This window comes from Staurois parvus, unplaced genomic scaffold, assembly GCF_062004578.1.
Source record: "Staurois parvus isolate SC_StPar_1 unplaced genomic scaffold, SC_StPar_1.0 ptg000001l, whole genome shotgun sequence".
Lineage (NCBI taxonomy): Eukaryota > Metazoa > Chordata > Amphibia > Anura > Ranidae > Staurois > Staurois parvus.
This window is the reverse complement of record NW_028317797.1, coordinates 5,010,226-5,033,761: the sequence shown is the minus strand read 5'-3', so window position 1 is coordinate 5,033,761 and position 23,536 is coordinate 5,010,226. Positions and strand designations below refer to the sequence as shown.

The 23,536-nt window shown below is 41.1% G+C and overlaps 1 protein-coding gene across 1 annotated transcript in view; it reads right to left on the bottom strand.

The window, feature by feature from the left end:
- CNRIP1 (cannabinoid receptor interacting protein 1) overlaps window positions 1-23,536 on the bottom strand; it is a 52,943-nt gene that overhangs the window by 23,661 nt on the left and 5,746 nt on the right. The window contains exon 2 of the mRNA XM_089684308.1: window positions 18,226-18,370. Within this exon, the coding sequence (XP_089540434.1) occupies window positions 18,226-18,370 (145 nt within the window). The remainder of the gene's footprint in view (window positions 1-18,225; window positions 18,371-23,536) is intronic.

The window sequence follows — 23,536 nt, the reverse complement described above, 5'->3', positions numbered from 1 at the left end:
TTATCTCCAAAAAGTTTGGGGTGGCGATGGGGCCAGGGTTCCACCCTCTCTCGTCAACCTGTACATGGGTTGGTGGGAGAGAGTGAGTTTTTGCATCTGAGAACCCGTTCCGCTTACACATGGGTCATTAAACTCCATTAGCAGGCCTTTTAAGCCAGAGAGGTTTGATGAAGTCCTATCGTAAAATAGTCAAAAAGCATTCGAAGTCTGCAAAGTCTGTTTATGAGCCCCATTGTAAAAGGCTAAATTGTTTAGCAGAATATGGGAAGAACAGCCTCTTAGTACAGCCTATCCTAAATGGTCTGGGAATACACATCTGTCAGATTGGGGTTTAGTGACCTATAGTGTATATAGATGAGCTGCCCGGAGGGTAAGGTCATTTCTATAATCCCTTCTATGAGTAAGCCAAATGACACTGATGTATGAGATGACAATCAGTTAAATATCAAACATGCTACAATGTCCAGTAGGACAATGAGCCATATTACATCTTCCAAGGAGAATAGGCATAAGATTCACAGCATGTTTGGTGTCTGATAAATCATAATTTCATCCCCATTCAGTAATATGTTGGTATCGGGAAATATAGATATAGTTGGAAAGGTGGCATTAAAAGGAGTGCCTTATAAAATATAAATGCTTTAGCACTCCCACCTCTTCAGTAATCTAGATTTGTTAGCTTAGTGACACCCTGTAGGGTTGGTTGTAAAATTATGTACAAATGATGAGGGGCTAGTGACTGTCAGAATCATACTTACACTGCAATGAGTTAGACTATGCTGGAACCCAGGACTACACAAACAATGTTAGGTGCTTTTCACCTTTAATTCCATTTATTTTACTTTTGCAATTTTTTGTTTTGTAATATCCTTTTCTGTAAATATATTTCTTGCACTGGGTTTTCTTTCATTAAAATGTAAATGGATATTTAAAAATCCTTCTCTAAATGCCTCCTAGCTCAAAGAACACTACCATATTTTAAACTCTATTACCTTCTTGTCTGCATAGCAATGAATATCACAAACATTTCCCTAAGGGTCAGGAGTGTTACAGCAGATACTGTGAACAGTGCATGTTTACTTTAACACGTGGTGGCAAGGAGTGTGTGTGTGTAAAAGATTTAACCATGAGGTTAGCCAACCCCAGTGATGATCACTCTTAGTCTGCTGGCACGTAAGCAGTCCATAAATGATTTGATTTTCTTGCCTTCCACCAAGGGTGGAACAAAAGAAAGCTGCTCGATACCCCTAGCGCTATTGTGTTCTGCCAGTGGGAAGGGGGGGGGGGGGGTGGGAGCAGGGTTGGCACTGATTACTGCTAGCGACTATAGCCACTGGCAGTAATTGCATATAAACAATCCGACAGGCTGGTTGTACAAGTCAATCCATCAATCGGCTTGGGTGCAACCAGCCTGTCCATAGCTGGATCAAATCCTGGCCAGTCCCTGATGAATGGCCGAATTTCGATCCATGTATGGCCAACTTTAAATCCAGAAAATCTCTGTAGAGGGTGAAGCTAAGAGTGCCATTTTCATACCTACCACTAGGATTTTTGAAGCTGAAATATATTGAAAAAGAGCTGCATATGTTAAAAAAACTTTATTTATATACAGGGCACATATCAGTAAATTAGTATTTTTCATTATAGTTATTACTAGGACAGGTTAATTTGTAACATGACACAAAAACCATCAAAATACTTGAAAATGGGCAAATCTTTTTTTATAAAATAGAATGTGTTGCTTTGATTAATATTTCACACACGACATATGGAGAAAAACAACTCACACCCATTAATAATTAAATCCAGAAAATATAACAGATGGAGGCACACTACAGAACACTGAGAAAAAAAGTGTTCCAATTTTACTTCCGTCAAAGATTACAATAGCATTTCATGGTTTCAGTCAAACTACAACCATTTTATTAGTTCGCATGTAAAGCATTTTATATAAGCTAACTGATCAATGGAATTGAAAAGCCAATCTAGCCAAAAATAAGGGATATCTCTACACGGTACACCATCCAATTGCCATGACCTTTACATGTGTGTATTGCTCAACAACTTACATATTTCATTATGTTTTGCTGCCAAGTTTGCAGCATAAGAACTGACATTTTTTATGAAGCAAGAGCGATTTCACCACTGCAATGTATATCAGATGATGAGTTCTTTTCTATTACTCTCTCTAGACAAATTTTTTTTCACCAACAAGTCCCTCCTCCACACAGTAGATGCCATCCTCTTTTTTTTTTCCACGGGAGTAAAGAAATCCTCTTCTCTGCTCCATGACAACATCACAGGTGTCCCCAAGATCTCACTACTGGCACCCCACACCTGGAGGAAGTGACGCATGGTACGTTCTTGGATCTCTCCTCCAAACTTTAGCAGAAAGCCAGATACTGTATGATTGGCAAGGAGACTACACCAATAGCACTCTGGATTATGGTCCTGTGCTAAAACTCTGAATTTCTATTGATCAATTTTTTATATTTCTGGGTCAACCCTATACGGTGCAATAAACATGAGTGGCCCTCTTTCCTCTTTTATGTGTGAAAATGGGAGTGGGACTTTGAGGTCCCCATATAACTGATTGAGAATAACACATTGTTCATTGACTGCAGCCATTTTAGAATCCACATACGAGGCTTCAAGCTGTCAAAGACTGCATGTATCCGATGTCAATCAACAAAAATGTATCTAGTATAGTTAATGACTCAGAACTCAAATTCCTCAAAATTTGGGAACCATGGCTCAAAATACGCCATGCCATCTTCAAATCTTTCCAGCCTGATCTATAGCCAATATGTTTGATCCATGACCCAAAGCTCCCTACACCTTCAGTCTCCCTATTAGAGTCTACCAGCTCCCAAATTGACTCAACTAATTTAGATGCTAGTTTCATTTATGGAATATTGAGTGAGCTACCAACCTGGGAGACTGAAAAGGTCTACTGTACGGTTTTTCTTCCTTTAAATAAATGCAAAATTTCTCATAGGTCTCTGCCCATGTTCGTGTACCGGTTATTTTTTTTTTAAACCAAAAGAACTGAACAGGAAAAAAAATAAAATAAAAAGGTGGCCACTTAATTATTTCATATGCCACTTTTATCATTCGGTTTTACAGTGTCTCCCTAAATTTATGGGTGGCTTGAACTGCATAAAGCTACAAGGGTGCAGCCTGGATTAAACCCCAGGGAGATTCAGTTGGTGGATTTTGGCTTTGGTTGCATCTAAATCCCCAAGTTCACTAGCATTTTATAATTTTGCTAAAAAAAAAAAAAAAAAAAAAAAAAAAAAAAAAAAAAAAGAACATGTTCAAACATTAGAATTTACACAGCTTGGCACCTTTTTTGTATTTTTTTGGACTTCCAAGTACAGTACAGTAAGATGCCTGATAATTTTGCTGTGTACATGGACCATTGTTTCTGCATTCCTCTTTCTTTGTCTTCCTGTTTGTCGGTTGAACGATGTTAACTACCTCTTTTTTTTCCTTCCAAAAATTATTCCTGCTTTCTGGTGTATGTGCCTGGTCCAATTCGGTCTCTGGCACCTGACCGTTGCATGCTTCTGACCTGGATGTTAGGTACCGATTGCACTCTGTTAAACTGACATTTATTGCATCTCCCTAAGAACCCTGCCATTCAAAAAAGTGCCGCCATCATTATCCTGGAGACTAAAGCTTCCTCCAGGTCACAACTGGACTACCTAACAATACCTGAGGCAGCGCATACAATCACCTCTAACACTATACCATATTGAGGGGAATAATTTGGCTGGGCTTAAAAACTGCAGTACACCCAGGCCTCCCTTACACAGTTTTTCTTCTCTTTTAGGAGTATGCTTCTGTGGGCAACCATTCAAGATAGATAAGAATGGTCTACTGAACTAGATGCGTTCTGGATTGTTCTGACAGCCCACTTGTATATTTAAAAAAATGGTCACTACAGGCAACTATGCTCCATCTATTTAATCAGTCACTTTAATTTTTTTTTTTTTTTTTTAAAAACCAAAAGGAAGAAGGAGTACAGATGTAACAGTCCTTCAAAACAAATTAATAATGACCTTATGAGTTTTTCCCCATTTCCACCAACAGTAGAGTGTCTTATAGTTAGCACAGTGCCTTTGTAGTGCTGGAGTCATTAGTTTAGCTCCCATTGATGTGGTCTGCATAGAATTTGTATGTGTTCTTTGTGACTGCACAGCGTTTCTTCCAGGTACTCTAGTCTCTTCCTAGAATTCATAAATCTAAATAAACAGGTCAGTTGGCTACCACCCACATAAGTCCTAGCACATTCTTAAATCATTGTGCTTATATTTTAAGACAGATGTACCTAATAAACTGGCCTGTGAGTGTATATCTGTTCAATTGCTTGGTAATACAAATTGCTAATCAGCCAATCACATAGCAGCAACTCAATGCATTTAGGCATCTGGACGTGATGAAGATGACTTGAAGTTCAAACCGATCAGAATTGGGGAAGAAAGGGGATTTAAGTGACTTTGAACATAGCATGGTTGTTGGTGGGTAGGCTGGCCTGGGTAGTTCAAAAACTGCTGATCTACTGGGATTTTCACGCACAACCATCTCTAGGGTTTACAGAGAACAGTCCAAAAAAGAGAAAATATCCATTGAGAGACAGTTGTGTGGGCGAAAATGTCTTATTGTGTCAGAGGAGAATGGGCAGACTGGTTGGAGATGATAGAAAGGAAACAGTATATAAATAACCACTCGTTACAACCAAAGGTATGCAGAATACCATCTCTGAACGAACAACACGTCAAACCTTGAAGCAGATGGGCTACAGCAGAAGACCACACCAGATGCCATTCCTGTCAGCCAAGAACAGGAAACAAACTAAATATTTGCACAGGCTTACCAAATTTGAACAACAGAAGATTGGAAAAACGTTGCCTGGTCTGAGGAGTCTTGATTCCAGTTGAAACATTCAGATGGTAGGGTCAGAATTTGGAATAAACAACATGAAAGCATGGATCCATCCTGCCTTGTATCAACAGTTCAGGCTGTTGGTGGTGTAATAGTGTGGGGGATATATTCTTGGCACACTTTGCGTCCCTTAGAACGAATTGAGCCTCATTTAAACGCCACGGTCTACCTGAGTATTGTTGCTGACCAGGTCCATCCCTTTAGGATTACAGTGTACCCATCTTCTGATTACTACTTCCAGCAGGATAATGCACCATGTCGCAAAGCTCAAATAATTTCAAACTGGTTTCTTGAACATGACAATCAGTTCACTGTACTGCAATGGCTTCCACACTCACTAGATCTCAAAATAATAGAGCACCTTTGGTTTTGGTGGAACGGGAGACTCGCATCATGGATGTGTAGCCGATAAATCTGCAGCAACTGCGTGATGCCATCATGTCAATATGGACCAAAATCTCGGAGGAATGTTTTCAACACCTTGTTGAATCTATGCCATGAAGAATTAAGGCAGTTCTGAAGGCAAAAGGGAGTCCAACCTGGTACTAGCCACCATCAATCCCACCCCACACGCCAAAGTCCTGGGTGTCACCCTGGACTAAAACCTTTCCTTCCAACCTCATGTCCAATCACTATCAAAATCATGCAGGCTCCACCTCCGCAACATCTCCAAGGTAGGTACATTCCTCACCCCAGACACTACTAAACAACTCGTACAGTCCCTCATCTCACACCTGGACTACTGCAACTCCCTTCTCACTGGCCTACCCAAACAAACGCTATCCCCACTCCAGTCTATCCTGAACTCAGCAGCTAGACTCATCCACCTCACCAACCGCTCTACATCTGCCACCTCCCTCTGCCAATCCCTTCACTGGCTCCCGATTGCCCAGCGCATCAAATTCAAATTACTAACTCTGACCTACAAAGCCATTCACAACGCCGCCCCAAACTACCTAACTGACCTGATACCCAAATACCATCCTACCTGTGCCCTACGCTCCTCACAGGACCTCCTACTCTCTAGCTCCCTGGTCTCCTCCTCCCACGCCCGACTCCAGGACTTCCCCCATCCTCTGGAACTCCCTACCCCAATCCATCACACTGTCACCTACCCTCCTCACCTTCAGGCGCACCCTGAAAACCCATCTCTTCAGGGAAGCCTACCCCACCCTCACCTAACAACCGATCTCCTCCACTTCTCCCACCACTCCATCCCCCACAGCCACTTCCTTCTGTACCACTATCCCCTCCCTCCTGGATTGTAAGCCCGAAAGAGCAGGGCCCTCGAACCCCTCGTGTATTGTATTGTTACTGTATTGTCTCATGTTCTGTCCCCCTCGCTATTGTACAGCGCTGAGCAAACCCTTTGGCGCTATATAAATACTGTATAATAATAAATAATAATACTAGCAAAATGTACTTAATAAAGTGGCCGATGCGTGTAAATGATTCTACAATCTCTGGAAAGCATTGCAAAATATGATTTTACAATATAAAACAGTGCAAATGAGAAGGCAAGGTTTGGACAGAATGGGTTTATAGTACATTTCAACCTGTTTGGAGGTTTTCCCTTCTACAGTTCTAAAGTTTTAATTGTAATTATCAACCGTCAGGCTTAGAATCCAGTTGCTGAAAGAAGTTGACTTTCTTCCAGTCATATAAATCCTGCAGCTCCTTTCTGGCATGTAAAGCCATCTGAATTGGAATGATATGTTTTGGGAAGTGAGGAAAATGACATTTGATTTCAATTAAGGATCTGCTTCCTAAACAAATTAGACAATAGAGATGTTTTTAGTTTAACAACCTAACATAATGCAAAACACAACACGGCTATTGTTCTGGGTTTGAAGAAGGTGTCTTTTATTACCCTCTGTGATCAGTGAGTTCTTAAAGGGTTTTGAGGGTTATTTAAATGAAGCTTTTCATGCGAAAGTGGGGTTATAGGATCTAGCATTGTGTACTACTCCACTGTTTTGAGATTTTTTCCAATAAAATATAATTATATTCTTTCCAAGAGCTTTTATTACGAACCATGAATTACATACCATTATCTCCTTCATACTTGCCTTACTTCAACCAAATAAAAGGCATTCTATTTGAGGCATGTTGAAAAAGAAGTCTGACATATGTTTTCCCCAAGTATTACACATCTAAAGATCCAACCAGGCAAATACAATGCCTTGAAAAAGTATTCATACCCCTTGAAATTTTACACATTTTGTCATGTAACAACCAAAAACGTAAATGTATTTTATTGAAATTTTATGTGATAGACTAACACAAAGTGGCACATAATTGTGAAGTGGAAGGAAAATGACAAATGGTTTTCAAAATTTTTTACAACTAAAGATCTGATAAGTGAGCCCTGCATTTGTATTCAGCCCCCTTTACTCCGATAGCCCTAACTAAAATCTAGTCAAACCATTGCCTTCAGAAGTCACCAAATTAGTAAATAGAATCCACCTGTGTGTAATTTAATCTCAGTATAAATACAGCTGTTCTGTGAAGCCCTCAGAGGCTTGTTAGAGAACATTAGTGAACAAACAGCATTATGAAGGCCAAGGAACACACCAGACAGGTCAGGGATAAAGTTGTGGAGAAAATTAAAGCAGGGTTAGGTTATAAAAAAAAAATATTCCAAACTTTGAACATCTCATGGAGCACTGTTCAATCCATCATCCGAATATGGAAAAGGAGTATGGCACAACTGCAACCTACCAAGACATGGACGTCCACCTAAACTGACAGGCCGGGCAAGGAGAGCATTAATCAGAGAACCAGCCAAGAGGCCCATGGTAACTCTGGAGGAGCTGCAGAGATCCACAGCTCAGGTGGGAGAATCTGTCCACAGGACAACTATTAGTCGTGCACTCCACAAATCTGGCCTTTATTAAAGAGTGGCAATCTTACGGGCTGGATGACCAAATGAAAAAAGAAAGCCTAAAAAAGGAAACAAATACAGCCATCACATCTAAGAATTGGTAAGCTACAATATAATAAAAAGGTTTGCTTTTGGGTTTAATACTGCTTTAAAGTGGTTGATGTCTGTAGCTGTAGGCATCATCCCGGTATAAGAACCGCTTTAAATTACAATTACCAGCCTCCTCCACCAACCCGTAACGAAACAATGAAAGCAGAAACAGCAAACTGATGAGCTCAGGCACTCTGCTCTCTCATTCTATCAGTATGTTCCTTGTTAGCACATTAACACTGCAGCACCAATGACTGGCTCCTTGCACTGCCCCTCTCTCCCCCAGTTTGAGCTATACAGTACAGGGGATTGAGCCCTGGTTCACAATGATGCAGTGCAGAATTCGCAGCATTTTCAGTGTGAATTTCGCACCGCACCCCGTTCATGCAAACTGCCAGAAAGCGTTCCACATAACGCGGTGCACTGTGAAGAATCGGATCGCATAGGTGTGAATACCTATGCAATCCGATTCTAGTGCGGACCCAAAAAAGGGTCCTGCACGTTTTGGGTGCGGGGCGAATAGAGCCATACAAAATGTATGGCTCCAATCGCACCGCACACAAATCGCATGTGATTTGCACATGAATGCGATGAGGTTCGTGTGCGAATCACATGCGATATACAGAGCCGCATGTATGTGTACCCAGGCTTAGAGACTGATATCAGGTCAAATTCATTAATTCAAGAAACCACTACTAATAATTACTATAATGCTTATCAGCCCTTTGCTTAGGTCTAAAATCTTTACTAATACATTACTGGGAGTCACCAATAGTTCCTTGTTGGTGGTGACAATGATTTGTGGGCTCATGAAGGCTCTGCAATGCTGCCACCATAGTACACATGCTCCCTTTCCTCTATGTAAGCAAGCAGTGTCCACACAAGGCTTACTGTGCAGAAAATCCTCTAGTGGTTTAGATTGGAGGAGCCCAGAAGAGGAGGATCGGGGGCCACCCTGTGCAAAACCATTGCACAGAGCAGGTAAGAATAACACTTTTTTTTTTTTTTTTTTTAAATGTTCCCTTTACAATTGCATTGCAAGGAAAAATGCTGCAAAATATGGACCATTCAGCTTGACAACCATTCTCTAGTGTTAAATTAGTGAACAAAAAACTTTGCTCCAGTGTATGGCCAGCCTAATGTGGTTCTAAAGGCTTAAAGAGTATACTTTTGTTGCAAAAGAAAAAAAAGAAAAAAAAAAAAAAAAAAACACCATTCCCCTCTGGGTGGTCTATGTACATTGTTGGAATTTTAAACTTTGTTGCAGATTCCTACCTTGTGTTATTCTGACGAAATAGTTGTTCGCTTGTCTGTGTCCACGTGCAGAGTAAATGATAATGGGAGTGGTTTTAGAATCAGGGTCTGCAGCCTTTTAGGGCCACTTCACACTATAGAAACGTAGTCCAGATGCGTTCCGGACACATTTTTTACACGTTCCAGTGCGTTTTTTTTCCCATTCCAGTTCACCCCCCCTTTTGTTCAATTAAAATTGGTACATGTGAGTTCCAGTGCGTTTTACCGTGTTCCAGTACAGTTCTGTGCATAAAAAATGCAGCATGTTCCGGATGCAGAAATAAAAAAAAAAAAAAAAAAAGTAGAACAGACTGCATTTTTTCTAAGAACTGTACTGGAACACAGTAAAAACACATCAAAAACACAACGGAACACACCAAAAATGCACATGTCCCTATTTAAATTGAAGAAAAAGAAATGGGAAAAAATTAATTTGAATGCATAAAAAAAATGCACTGGAATGCTTCAAAACCGCATCAAAAACTCACCGTAACGCGTCAAAAATGTGCATGCAGAATCGCATCTGCGTTTCTATAGAGTGAAGCGACCCTTAGACGCGATTTCTCTTTGGGGATAATGCAGGCCATATATGGATCAAATTCCGAATAAATTTTCTTTCGAAAATTGGAAATTTGGTGTTTTTTGTAATCCGATGGTGCCACCATTGATTTCAAAATTCGACAAACCCAGCCTTTCATTTCACCCCGTGTTGCTAAAGAAAAGAATTTTCATGGTCAAGAATTTTCTTTTTCCAGGTCACAGCTCATGCTCATTTCTTTTTCAATTACATTTCTCGCAAGATCCTCCCATCATTGATTAGAAATTTGTTTTTCAAAAAAATTTCCAACATGTCAAATCATTCAAATTCGATGATTGCTTGAAAATCGGCCGTCGCTGTGGCCCACTAAAGGTGCGAAATTCTAAGGAAAATTCTTTGAAAAGATTTTCTAAAGAAAATACTTTTAGAATTCGACCCATGTATGCCCGGCCTAAAGTGTTAGTAAACCGAGGGCCCTGCATTCCCTATATCTGGTCTCCCACAGTAAACAGAACATAGAAATGCAATTATTTTAGTAAATATAAAGGGCTAAATACCTTTTCTCATCAGCAGTTAGAGCAGTCTTGTGACTTCAGCAGAGCTCTGGTTAAAGCCTGTAGGAGGAGTTTTCTTTCTGCTCTAGGAGGATGTAAAACCCCTGACCTCTATCTGACCAGTGCTGATTGGCCCTGTACTGAGCACATACACTCTCCAAAAAAATACACACCAAACTGAGCATGTGCAAATGCCTACTGTTCAGACTATCAGGAGATAAGAGGTGGTCGCTTGAAAAAGGGGAGGAACAGAAGAAATTATCAAAACGGCCTTTTCACACAATGCAGAGGATTAACCCCTTAGGTTCCACAGGGAGTATAACAAGCATGCTTTACTGTATATACAGACTGATATTATTGTTGCAGGTTTAGTAACACTAACTTACCAAAAATTACATTTTTGTTGCAGGGGTATGGCTCAAAATCTAGCTTTTATCTCAGTTCAGACTTCTGGGAATATCAATAAGCCAATCACAAAAGCAGGAAATGACATTACTGTGGGGTGTTCTGTACACATCTGTGTACAGAATGCCTCCAAGTAGCCATATTGCATTGCATTTTACAGAAAATTACAGTGCTGCAGATTGAAAAAGAAAGGCCATTTTTAATAATATAGAATTACAATATGACTTGTATAACAAGTCTATATGTTTTTTTTAGTTACCAATTTTTTTCCCCAGGACAGTGGAGTTTCCCTTTAAAGTTTTTTACCTTAATGCATTCTCTATGGTGTCTATGGATGCAGGCAGTGTGGCTCGGGATCAAGCCTGCACGAGTGCCCTTATAGGAAGTGGCTTGCTATGAGGGCACTCGCTAAAGAGCAGGAGCCAGACGCACAGAAGAGGAGGATGAGGGCTGCTCTCTGTAAAACCATTGTACAGAGCAGGCAAGTATGACATTATTTGTTATTTAACCACCTCCCACCCACCATATAAGGAAATGACGGGCGTCGGTTCTCTCGATTCGCAACGTGGCGATCAGTGGTGCGTTGTGTACCCGGGACACAGCAGATCACCAATCAGCGGAAACAGCCGATGACGTCGGCTCTGTCATGTGATCAGCTGTGTCAAATCACAGCTGATCGCATGTAAATACCGAAATGCTGGTTATCAGCATTCCTCTCCTCACGAGCTGTCACGCTGACAGCTTGTGAGGAGAGGAGAGCCAGTAATCGGCATTCCTCAGAGGGGACATGTACACGGATGATCAGGGCACTGATGATCAGTGTAGCCCCATCAGTGCCACATATCAGTGCCCATCTGAGCTGCCTTTCAGTTCCAGTCAGTGCCGCCTAACAGTGCCATATATGAGTGCTGCCTTTCAAAGCCCATCAGTGATGCTTGTCAATGCCCATCAGTGCCACCTACCAGTGCCTCCTCATCAGTGCAGCCTATCAGTGCCTATAACTGCAGCCTCATTAGCACACATCAGTGAAGGAGAAAAATTACTTATTTACAAACTTTTATAACAGAAACTATAAAGGAAAAAAACTTTTTTTTTCCAGTTTTTGCTTTGTTTAGCAAAAAATAAAAAACCCAGGGGTGATTAAATACCACCAAAAGAAAGCTCTGTCTCAAAAAAAATTATACAAATTGGGTAAAATGTTGCATGACTGTGCAATTGTCAAAGTGTGACAGAGCTGAAAGCTGAAAATTGGCCTGGGCAGGAAGGGGGTGAAAGTGCCAGTAGGCAAGTGGTTTAAAAAAAAATAAAAAAAAGTTTAGAATCACTTTCAGGCTGCATGTTTTGGGAGAAAAAAGTGTGACTGAAATGGCTGATAAAACAGATTATAAATGAAACCACTTTGTATCAGGAATAGAAAGGTCCACTTTAGACTAAATATTGCACAGTTGGGGCATTAACAATTCTTGCAGTGTAATACAAAAGGTGAAAACCCCTGAGCTGCAGATATTTACAGCCCTCCTCAAACATCCAATTTTCCCTGCAGGACCACAGAAACCATTATATAAAACGTGGTAAATACTTACTGGTCATACTACAATGGCATCTACCATCCTTCCTAAACGATGATATTCTTAAACCATGGCAGACATTTGTGGACAATGGCAATTATAATCTGCTTTATAACCATCTGCTGTCTGCTCCATTAAGTTTCAAATCACAGATTTAGAAATGGAAAATTATTTTACTTATCAGGTTCGTAAAACAATTCTCACCCTTGTATTTCAAATAAGAAAAAACACACAGGAAACAAAATGTTAACAAGTAACACTTTTAGATTTCACATTTCAAGACGCCTATTAAAAAAGGTGATAAAAAAACTGCACAAACCTGGCTCACAAGTCAGCTACTTTATAAACAGTGTAACCTGCAAAGCACTAAAGCACAAAGTTAGGTGGCAATCTGGTGAGATTTACCACTCCCCTTGGGTAGATCACACTGGATGTTCTAAGCCGCGTGGTGACAGGAACCAGAAAACGTGGGAAATTCTCCAATTTCTATACAGTGTGCCGTGTTCCAGCAGCAATCACACAACAAGCTCTATTGTGAAAACTACGTGACTAGTTTCAGTACGGTTTATGGTCATGGAGGTGGTTAAGGTGAAGTTTTGTTAAAAAAGAAAAAAAAAAACAAAACATTTTTCTCTACAGCTTTAGTTACATTACTTACCTGTACTGAAGGACGTCCCATGATGTGCAGACTAGATTCTGTAGAAATCTTCACTTCTCATCTGCCCTGTCCTCTCCTATGCATATACCATACCTGACCGATGTCCCCGGAAGCTGAAAATCACTGAATGAGACACTTCAGTAATCTCCATTTGCTCTTGAATCTCAGATATCACTGCTCCGCCTCTCCACCTCATCCAATCAGAGAAAGCTTTTCATTATTTCTGAAAATTTTAAGTATTCACTGAATGGCACCCATGATGAAAGGCCAACCTCCGGTGTTCACCATGCATCAGACTCGGCACAGGTTCAAAAGCAAGCGTAGATCACCGGAGTAGCGGTGTCTACTTCAGTAATTTCCAGCTTCCAGGGGTATGAGCCAGGCATGGTATATACACAGTTACATTGGTTTAAGCTGAACCAAATGTAACTATGTAAAATTACCCAAACCTGTTCATCTTTAGGCATATGCTGTGGGTAAAGCCGGCTATAGAAGGATCAGCCAAAACAAACAAACAAACAAAAAAAAAAGGGGGAGAAAAAAAGAACAGATTTCCCATCCACACATCCAAAGTGGATGAAGGAATCCTCCCGACTGCGCTATTGTTTTCTGACAGGGAAGCTCCTCTGCTGTCAGAATATACTATTCAAATGAAAAATTTCCAATCCTCCTACAATCATTAGATTGACTTCCATCTAGTGAGAATGGCCATAGATGGATCAAAATTAGGCCGGTCCCTGCTGAATTTTGATCCATCTGTGGCCAGCTTAAGATCTATATGGTTTCTCTAACTACACCTGACTTCCTATGTGAGCAGGAAAGCAGTGACATCACTTCCTGTGAGACTTCTTCATCAGGTTCTCATTAACTTCACTTTCTATGTGTGTAGGATATCAGTCACTTCACCATCATATTTTCAATATTTTTATTTCCTGTGTGTGCACAGGAAATCGGTGACTTCACTTCCTGTGTGACTTCACTATCAGGTTATCAGTAACTTCACTTCCTATGTGGGCAGGATGTTAGTGACTTCACTATCACATTGTCAATAACTTCACTTCTTAGATGTGCAGGATACTTGTAACATCACTACCTGTGTGACTTCACGATCACGTTGTCAATAACTTCACTTCCTGTGGGTGCAGGAAATCAGTAACTTCCCGTTCTATGTAACTTCACTATCAGGTTGTCAGTAACTTTACTTACTGTGAGTGCTGGAAATCAGTGACTTCACTTCCTGTGAGACTTCAATATCACATTATCAATAACTTTACTTCATGTGTGTGCAGGAAATCAGTGACTTCAATTCCTGTGTGTGCCGGTCATCACCGATTTCACTTACTGTGTGCGCAGGACATTAGTGCCTTCACTTTCCCTGTGTGAAGAATATCAATGACTTCACTTCCTGTGTGACTTCACTATCAGGTTATCAGTAACTTCACTTCCTGTGTGTGCAGAAAAGCAGTGACTTCACGATCACATGGTCAATAACTTCACTTCCTGTGTGCAGGATACTAGTGACTTCACTTCCTGTGTATGCAGGAATGCAGTGACTTCACTTTCTGTGTGACTTCACTATCACATTGTCAATAACTTTACTTTGTGTGTGCACAAAATTAGTTACTTAATTTCCTATGTGTGCAGGACATCAGCAATTTCGCTTCCTGTGTCTGCAGGACATCAGCACCTTCACTTTCCCTGTGTGTAGAATATCAACAACTTCACTCCCTGTGTCAGATTGTCAGATTACTGACAACGGTTATCAGTAACTTCACTTCCTATGTGTGAGGGATATCCTTGACTTCACTTCCTGTGTGACTTCATCATCACATTGTCAATAACTTTACTTCCTGTGTATACAGGAAATGTGACTTCACTTCCTGTGAATTCAGGAAATCAGTGACTTCACTTCCTGTGTGACTTCACTATCACGTGGTCAATAACTTCACTTCCTGTGTGCATGATACTAGTGACTTCACTTCCTGTGTATGCAGGAATGCAGTGACTTCACTTCCTGTGTGACTTCACCATCACATGGTCAATAACTTAACTTCCTGTGTGTGCAGGATACTAGTGACTTCACTTCCTGTGTGCAGGAATTCAGTGACTTTACTTTCTGTGTGTGTAGAAAATCAACAATGTCACTTTACTGTCTGTCTGTGTAGAAAACTTTGCTGCAAAAATGAAAATACTATTTGTTATTAATTTGTGCTGCCAATACCAATATTCACCAGTTACAAAACAGTGGTATTTTCATTGTTGTATTGTAAACTCTGAAGCCTTGATAGACAGCTGTACAAGAACTACACAGAATCAGAAGCTGCCAATGCTGCTTTGAGCCTTAACCTCTTGCCGTCCGCCTGCTGTTTATAAACGGCAGGGCGGTGGCAGTCCAAGGTCGGGTTGCCGTTCCTAAACGGCACCCGCCTTTTCTAGCTGTGCGCGCTCCCTAGGAGCGCGCACCACCGCGATCCGGTGTCCGCTGTGTCCTCCGGACACAGTGAAACACCGATCGTCGGACGGGACCTCTGTACGAGGTCCCGGTCATGTGATCACTGATTGGCGAATCAGTGATCACATGCAAAGTAGTAAACAAGATGTCACTTGTGACATCATTGCTTACTACGTGTGAAATCTGTGAATGATCACAGAGGTCACATGGTACAAGGCTATTCACAACAGCCTTGTACCATGTGACAAGCTGTGACCAATCACAGCTCACTCAGTATTTCTCAATGACTGCAAGAATGCAGACAGAGAGAAAGAGAAATGATTGCTTTTACATCCTATATGGGTGTAAAAGCAATCAGTGTAAAAAAAAAAAAAAAAAAAAAAATCTTCATCACCCCCCACAAGTAGTACAGTGTCACCATGGTGACACTGTACTGCTAGGGTGGCAGTATGTAAAAATAAAAAATAAAAATAAAAAATAATATAAAAAAAAATAAAATAAAAATGTAAAAAAAAATGTTTAAAAATTATAATGTTTGGTTATAAACTAATTTTGATTTTTTTTTTTTTACTAAAAAAATAACGGAATAAATTTTGGCCAAGATTTAGGATGAAATATTATTTATTTGCAAAATTTTATTAAAAAAAACACTTTTTTTTCAAAATTTTTGGACTTTTTCATTTACATAGTAAAAAAAATAAAAATCCCAGCGGTGAATAAATACCACCAAAATAAAGCTTTATCTGTCTCAAAAAAAATGGTAAAAAATTCATATGGGTACAGTATTGCATGACCGCGCAATTGTCATTCAAAGTGTGATAGCGCTGAAAGCTGAAAATTGCCCTGGACAGGAAGGGGGTAAAAGTGTCCGGACAGGAAGTGGTTAATAATGCCAATAATTAAACCTCGTTCATACAGGCGTACTTAAGCATACATCCTTGCAAGGGGCCATGTACAGGCACAGCCACTGCTCTCAAACGACATGAATAGGACTACCTGCACGCAGATGTATGAAAGACCTGTGCATCCCACGTGGACAAACACAGCCCTTCACACGGATGTACGCTTGAGTACGCCCATGTGGATGAGACCTTATTCAACATGGATGCAGCAGAGCAAAGTTTGTATTGCACAGGTTTGGCAAATATATGTTGTTTTGTCATATTAGCCAATTGCTGCATGTCAAATAGTCCCTTTGGTTTTTAGGGGACTCTTGTAAAAATAATCCAATGAAGTTAACCTGCAGTCTGATTAAAAAAAAAAAAAAAAAGTTCTGCTTCTGTATCATCTAATATTTTAATCCCTCTTATGTCCTTTGCTGTCAGTCAGCATAATTCAGAAGAGGTGGAAGCATATACAAATGCAAACTACATGATGGTGTTGTATTTGTATCTTAGGTATCTGTGTCGTATCTGTGGAAAAAAAAAAAAAAAAAAAACAGAACACCCTGAAATGCATCCTGTTAGTCAGAAAATGTCAGCTTCCATCTTCTGAGATAAGTGATCCCCTTTAATGCTTGTGATTTCACGCTTGTGATCCTGACAGTCATAAGAGGATTTTCTGCTCAGCACTAAACTACATTGGTGATTTAATCTCATGCTACTGAGCGATTTAACCACTTGTTTACAATGAGCTCAACCTTTGCAGTACAAGGATTTCATGTCATCAAGCAGGTAAATTGCCCAGTTGTTGTTTTGCTCAAAGGGCTATATTAAGTTAGCAGTTTGGTGACATACTGTAGATTTGCTCATTTCATCTGGAAATCTGTAGAAGGCTGCATAACCTCTGCTGTAATCGATTACATACTTGTCTATGCAGCTAAAAATTATTTGTGTACCAAGTTCACTAGAAGCTGCATTGGGTAACATGAGTAGCTACTGAAGTTGGCTATTCTGCAGCTAAGGGCTTGCACACAACATAACATGCCAAGGTGTTAACTACTGAGCATGATAACACACTATAAATATGCAACAAAACACCAAGAAGAGCAATTCTATAGCTGCTACAGAATTGCTTGTGTGCCGAGACATGATAAAACTGGTGGGGGGGTTCAATATCTGCCTGTCTCGCTGCTTCTTGGCAGGAAAGGGATTAACTTCTTAAATCATCAATGGCTCCAAACAGTTGGAAGTGGAGGCAGCATTCTGATCACATGATCACTTTGACTGGCTATCACAGTGGTCACATGACCAGAAGCACAAACCACTGGCTCCCGAATATGCACATTTTTTCCTGCAATGCATTTTGGGTGCACCTATTTTTTCTGAACTCCAACACACATATACACACCAAACATACATGACCCTCAAGCACTGCAACAATCACACACACACACACACACACACACACACACACACACACACACTAGACATCAATGCAGCACTGTGAAGCACTGAATAAAAAATAGTTAATGTGTATACAAATGGATCGACACATGTACTTTAATAGATTGCTGACACAGGAAGTAATCTGGGTGCATAGATGTGAATGGGTCCTAAAGGGTCAGTGCACAAAAAAAAATAAAAGTTATATATATAATTTTTTTTTTCCCCCTTTACAAATTATGGCAGACACTGGTCAACGCTCAATGACAGAGGTAAGATCTCCACAGAAAAAATCCTTGCCTACTTGTTTACCCCTGCAAAATGGATGTTCATTGGGAAGTGTAAATCTTTTACCAAAAGAGTCCCAGTCAAAAATAAGAAAAAGATAAAATTTAGCACATGACCCTCTCGAAAACACTGAAATATCAGATTTGGGTGGACTGACCCTTTAATTCATTAAATAATAGACTTCTATTCAGCAATATTATTCTTATCAAGCAATGATGGATTACCTGGATAATGACTTGCAGGGGCTGCCTCTCCCCACTCTTGGTGTGGGTCACTCCCTCTGTGTCATAGAAAGCTGTGTAACAGACAACCTGCGGGTCTCTGGATTTCTCCTCCAGCGGAATGACGGTTCCACCCAAGTTCATGGTCCTGAAACAGATATCATTGTACAGATCAATAAACAGCTACAGAGATTAAAATGCCTTAATCGTGAGCCATAGAGACATTTGATCTATAATGATTAAAGGGCTGTGCTGGTGTCCTTGTTCGCGGACCTTTTTTGCACCAAGAAAAAGAGATCTGCATTCTGCAAGGAAGTGGATTTTTTGCCTCACTGTATTGCAATCGAAACAGATAAAAAAAATGTACCGGAATATTGATCCCTTTTTAAATAGTGAATAGATAACATTTCATAGGAATACTTTCCCTACTAAGTATTCTGCCAATTCTCTTGTCATGATTCAGAAATTGGTCTCAGCTGGGGGTTTCAGTAACCTTGAATGACTGGGCACTTTACCCTTTTAGTCTTGAATAGTCAGGATCAGGGTTTCTCAACCAGAGTTCCATGGAACCCTAGTGTTTCTCCAGAGCTTGCTGGAGGTTCCTTGAGCAATGAGAAATTTCTGCCTCTCAGATAAGTTTCCATTGACAACACTTATCCATTTAGACATCAAGTAAAGGGGGAATTTGCCCCCATGACCACAAGGGTAAGGAGCATTCTTCCCACCGAGTAGGAATTGTGGATATAGTCATTTTTAGCAGGAGTTCCCTGAGACTGGAAAGTTATTTTAAGGGTTCCTCTGTGTTGAAAAGTTTGAGAAAGGCTGATCCGGATAATGAAAAAAACTGAATGGGCACTCACGGCTAGTTACATTTTATCTGCCCATTCATGCCCCACGTCACTATTCTGACAGAGTGATGATATTATTATTATTCTTCAGGATTTATTTAGTGCCAACAGTTTGCTCAGCGCTTTACAATATAAAAAGGGAGACAATACAGCAATGATACACATCAATACAAGAGGGTTAGGAGGGCCCTTGGAGCTCACAATCTAGGAGGGAGGGGCTGGTGGTACAAAAGGTAATAACTGTGGTTGATAAACTGATAGGAGGAATAAGAGATTCCGTTATTAGCTGAAGGCGGGATAGGCTTCCCTGAAGAGATAGGTTTTCAGATATCGCATAAAAGTGGGCAGAGTAGGCAATAGTCGGATAGATTGGGGTAGAGAGTTCCAGAGGATGAGAGAGGTTCTGGAGAAGTCCTGGAGACAAGCATGGGAGGAGGAAAACAAGGGAGCAGGAGGTCGTGGGAGGAGCGGAGAGGATGGTTTGGGTGATATTTGGAGACAAGATTGGTAATGTAATTTGGGGTTGAGTTATAAATGGTTTTATATGCTATTGTTAATGTTTTGAATTTTATTCGTTGGGCAATGGGAAGCCAGTGTAGGGATTGGCAGAGAGGGATGGCAGATATGGAATGGTTAGTAAGGTGGATGAGTCTGGCAGCAGCATTCATGAAAGACTGCAGAGGGGATAGCCTACAATTAGGTAGGCCAATGAGGAGGGAGTTACACTAGTCAAGGCGAGAGATAACAAAGGAGTGAATAAGTTGGTTCGTGGTTTCAGAGGTTAAGAACGGGCATATCTTGGAGATGTTGCGGAGGTGAAGTCTACAAGATTTGGACAGTGATTGGATTTGGGGCTGAAAGGACAGATGGAGTCTAGGATTACATCTAGTACCCTGGCATGAGGGGAGGGACTGATGGTTGTATTATGGATCTTGATAGAGAAGGGGAGGGGGCATGTGCTGGAGGGAATAGTATGAGCTCTGTTTTGGAAAGCTTTAGTTTGAGGAAGTGGAGTGACATCCATGCTGATATGTCACTTAGTAGGTTAGTAACGTGAGAGGAGACTGAAGGGATGAGATGAGGAGTAGAAAGATAGATTTGTGTGTCATCAGCATAGAGATGATACTTAAAGCCATGGGAGTTTATCAAGTGACCAAGGGAGGAGGTGTAAATGGAGAAGAGAAGGAGTCCAAGGACAAAACCTTGAGGGACCCCTACAGAAAGAGGAAGTGGAGAGGAGGACACAGAGTTATAGGTAACACTGAAGGAGCGCTGTGATAGGTAGGAGGAAAACCGGGAGAGAGCAGAGTCTTGGAGGCCAAGAGAGTGGAGTTTTTTGAGGAGGAGGGGATGGTCAACAGTATCAAAAGCCACAGAGAGGTTAAGTAGTAAGAGTATGGAGTCGTGGACATTGGTTTTAGCAGTTAGTAAATCATTAGTGAGTTTTAGTAGGGCAGTTTCAGGGGAGTGCAGTGAGCGAAAGCCAGACTGTAAAGGGTCAAAAAGGTTATTGTCAGTGAGGTAGGAGCTCAGGCAATTGTAGTCAAAGCATTCTAAGAGTTAATGGAGCAGGGAGATGGGTCTTAGGTTGTTCGGGTTGGTGGGGTCCAAGGAGGGGTTTTTTTTTTTAAGTAGGAGAGTGATCTGTGCATGCTTTAGAGGGGAGGGGAAGGCACCATTAGAGAGGGAGAGACTGAAGAAGTGAGTGATGGAGCATAGGACAGAAGAAGAGGGTTACCATAGTAGTTGAGAGGGGACAGGATCCAGGGGGCAGGCTTCTGAGAAAACTTTAGTGACGTCTTCAGTAGTAGCAAAGTCAAAAGAGGAAAGTGTTGAGGGAGGTTTAGTATAAGGTATGCTAAGTGGGATAGATGTCTGTGTAGAGGAGATGCCCCTACGAATTGCATCAATCTTGTTTTTTTAAATGATCTGCAATCTCGTAAGTAGAGTGAGTTATTGGTGGAGGTGGAGAAAGTAGAGAGTTAAAAGTAGAGAAGAGACAAGGACTGGATGACAGGGTATTAATAAGTGACAAAGTAGGCTTGTTTGGCAGCATGGAGGGAGGAATTGTATGTTTAGAAAGCAGATTAATATAGGGCGAAAGCTTGGTGTGATTTGGTTTTACGCCACAATCGCTCCAGTGCACGACTATGTCGCTTAAGATTTCTGGTGTCATCAGTCTGCCACAGTTGTAATGGTCGGGACCTGATACTTCATGTAGTTAGAGGAGCAAGTGAGTCTAGTGTGGATGAAAGCGAACTGTTATAGACAGCAGTGGCCAGGGCAGGGCAGGACATGTCAGAGTTTCTGTAATAGAGGCGGTCAGTTGTAAAGTGGAAAAGAGAAGGGTTTAAGTTGTGAAGGTTTCTGCGGGTAATTGTTTGCTGCTTGGAGGGATAAGTGTTTGAAGAGGAGGACACTGTAAAGATGATGAGATTGTGATCTGAGAGAGGAAAGGGGGTGTTTGTGAAGTTGTAGGGAGTGCAAAGATGGGAGAAAACAAGGTCTAATGTATTCCCATCAGAGTGAGTGGAGGACTGTAACCATTGTGTTAAGGCAAAAGATGGTTAGGTTGAAGAGTTGGGATTTGGCTGTGTTATTCACATTAATGGGGAAATTAAAAACTCCAAGAAAGATATTGGGTATTTCAGAGGGGAGAAAGTAGGGTAGCCAAGCAGAAAAGTCATCAAGAAATCGTGACACCGGTCCAGGAGGCCGGTAGATCACTGCAATCCTCAGGGAAATGGGAGAAAACAGGCGAATGCAGTAAGTCTCGAAAGAAGAGAAGGATAGAGAGGGAGAGTAAGGGAGAACTTGAAAGGTGCTCAGTGGGGATAGAAGCAAACCACCTCCCCCTCCTTTCCGACCACTGGGTCTGGGTGAGTGGGTCCAGAGAAGGCCTCCAAAGGAAAGTGCTGTAGGAGAAGCAGAATCTGATGCTTGAAGCCAGGTTTCTGTAATTGCTAGTAGGTTAAGGGAGTGGGAGACAAAAAAGTCATTGACAGAGGTGAGCTTATTACAGACAGAGCAGGCATTCCAGAGTGCACATGAAAAAGGGAGGGTGGTTTTTGGGAGCATGGAGTTTGAGATTAAATTAAGTGGATTGCGGCTATTCCCAGAGAAAGAAGGGTGCTTGGTGTTGGGGTGAGATACTGGAAGACCAAGGTTCCGGGAGATATCCCCAGAGGTTAGGAGAAGGAGGGTGAGGAAAGTAAGATGGGAGTGGCATGTATATGAGAGCACATGCCTTCCTGTCCTGGGGTTTGGGTCAGCAGGTGAGTAAAGTATTAGCCAGGTCCAGGGCAAGGACACTGTGACAGACAAGCAAAGCCTGCCAGGAAATGTAGTCTGCTAGTGACCTATGTAACGAGGCCATGACTCAGGAATGATGACAGTCAAAGAGCAACTTTGGAAGTGGACGTTTCCAAGGGCTATGTTTTTATTCTGGAGTTCAGCTTTGAAAAGGATTAGTACATCATTGACTGGCTATTCGGTGTTGTGGGGACTCTTCAAGTGTTGACCACTTACCAGTTTGGCTAAAGTCTCTGGGACTTCAATGAGGTACACAATCCAAACATAAGTAGCTGGAACTGTTAAGTAAATCTACAGTATTTAAAGCAAGTACAGCGTAAAAACCATATCACTGCCAATCCTAGCCAATATTGTAAGATTCAATGGGGTAATAACACCCCCCAATCCCCAGTAAGAGACTGATCCAAGGTGAAGCTTACAACATTTCTGTAATGACATAAACATATTTAGGTGTTGCTGCCAATAGTATTGCCGTTCTCTAAAATGGAGAGCAGCAGGGGCAAGGACAAAGTTTCTACTCTGGCCATCCCACCTATCTCCTGACTGAAGGATACGGAGTTGGTTTTCAACGCCATACTTTGGCATACCATCTGGACCTTTAGAAATAATACAGAATATAGAACAGAATTTGAGTTTAAAAATCATAGGCTGGTAATTACTGGCACATTTGTTCAGTAATTAGAGTGTAACTGTACTGTTTTTGAGGAATATATGATGTGAACAGATGGATTTGGAAGTTTATCTGTCTTTACTCAGCCCCCCAATCACACTCTAATCTGGCTTCTATGATTTGTATTAAAGCTAACAAGGCATAAAATCTTCATTCGCAGTGTGCTGAATGTAGACTAAGATGGGGTGTGATTGCTCTCCATAGGGATGAATGGTAACAGCATTGATTAGCTATTAAAACCAACAAATGTTTCAAGTGTGTGCAAATTTAACAATGGTTGTAATTATAGGTATGACAAAATTTTACCGAGAGCTGGATTGTCTCCTTAAGGAGGATATACCCAGGTGATGGGAGAACAGCAATTGTGACTTGACCTAGTTAACATGCAGATGAAGAATGGGCTTTATAAAGCAGCATTATTTTATCCTAGGAAAGTGACGAATGTCTGGTTAACTGACCATTTGTCACATATTAAAGAGGCTGG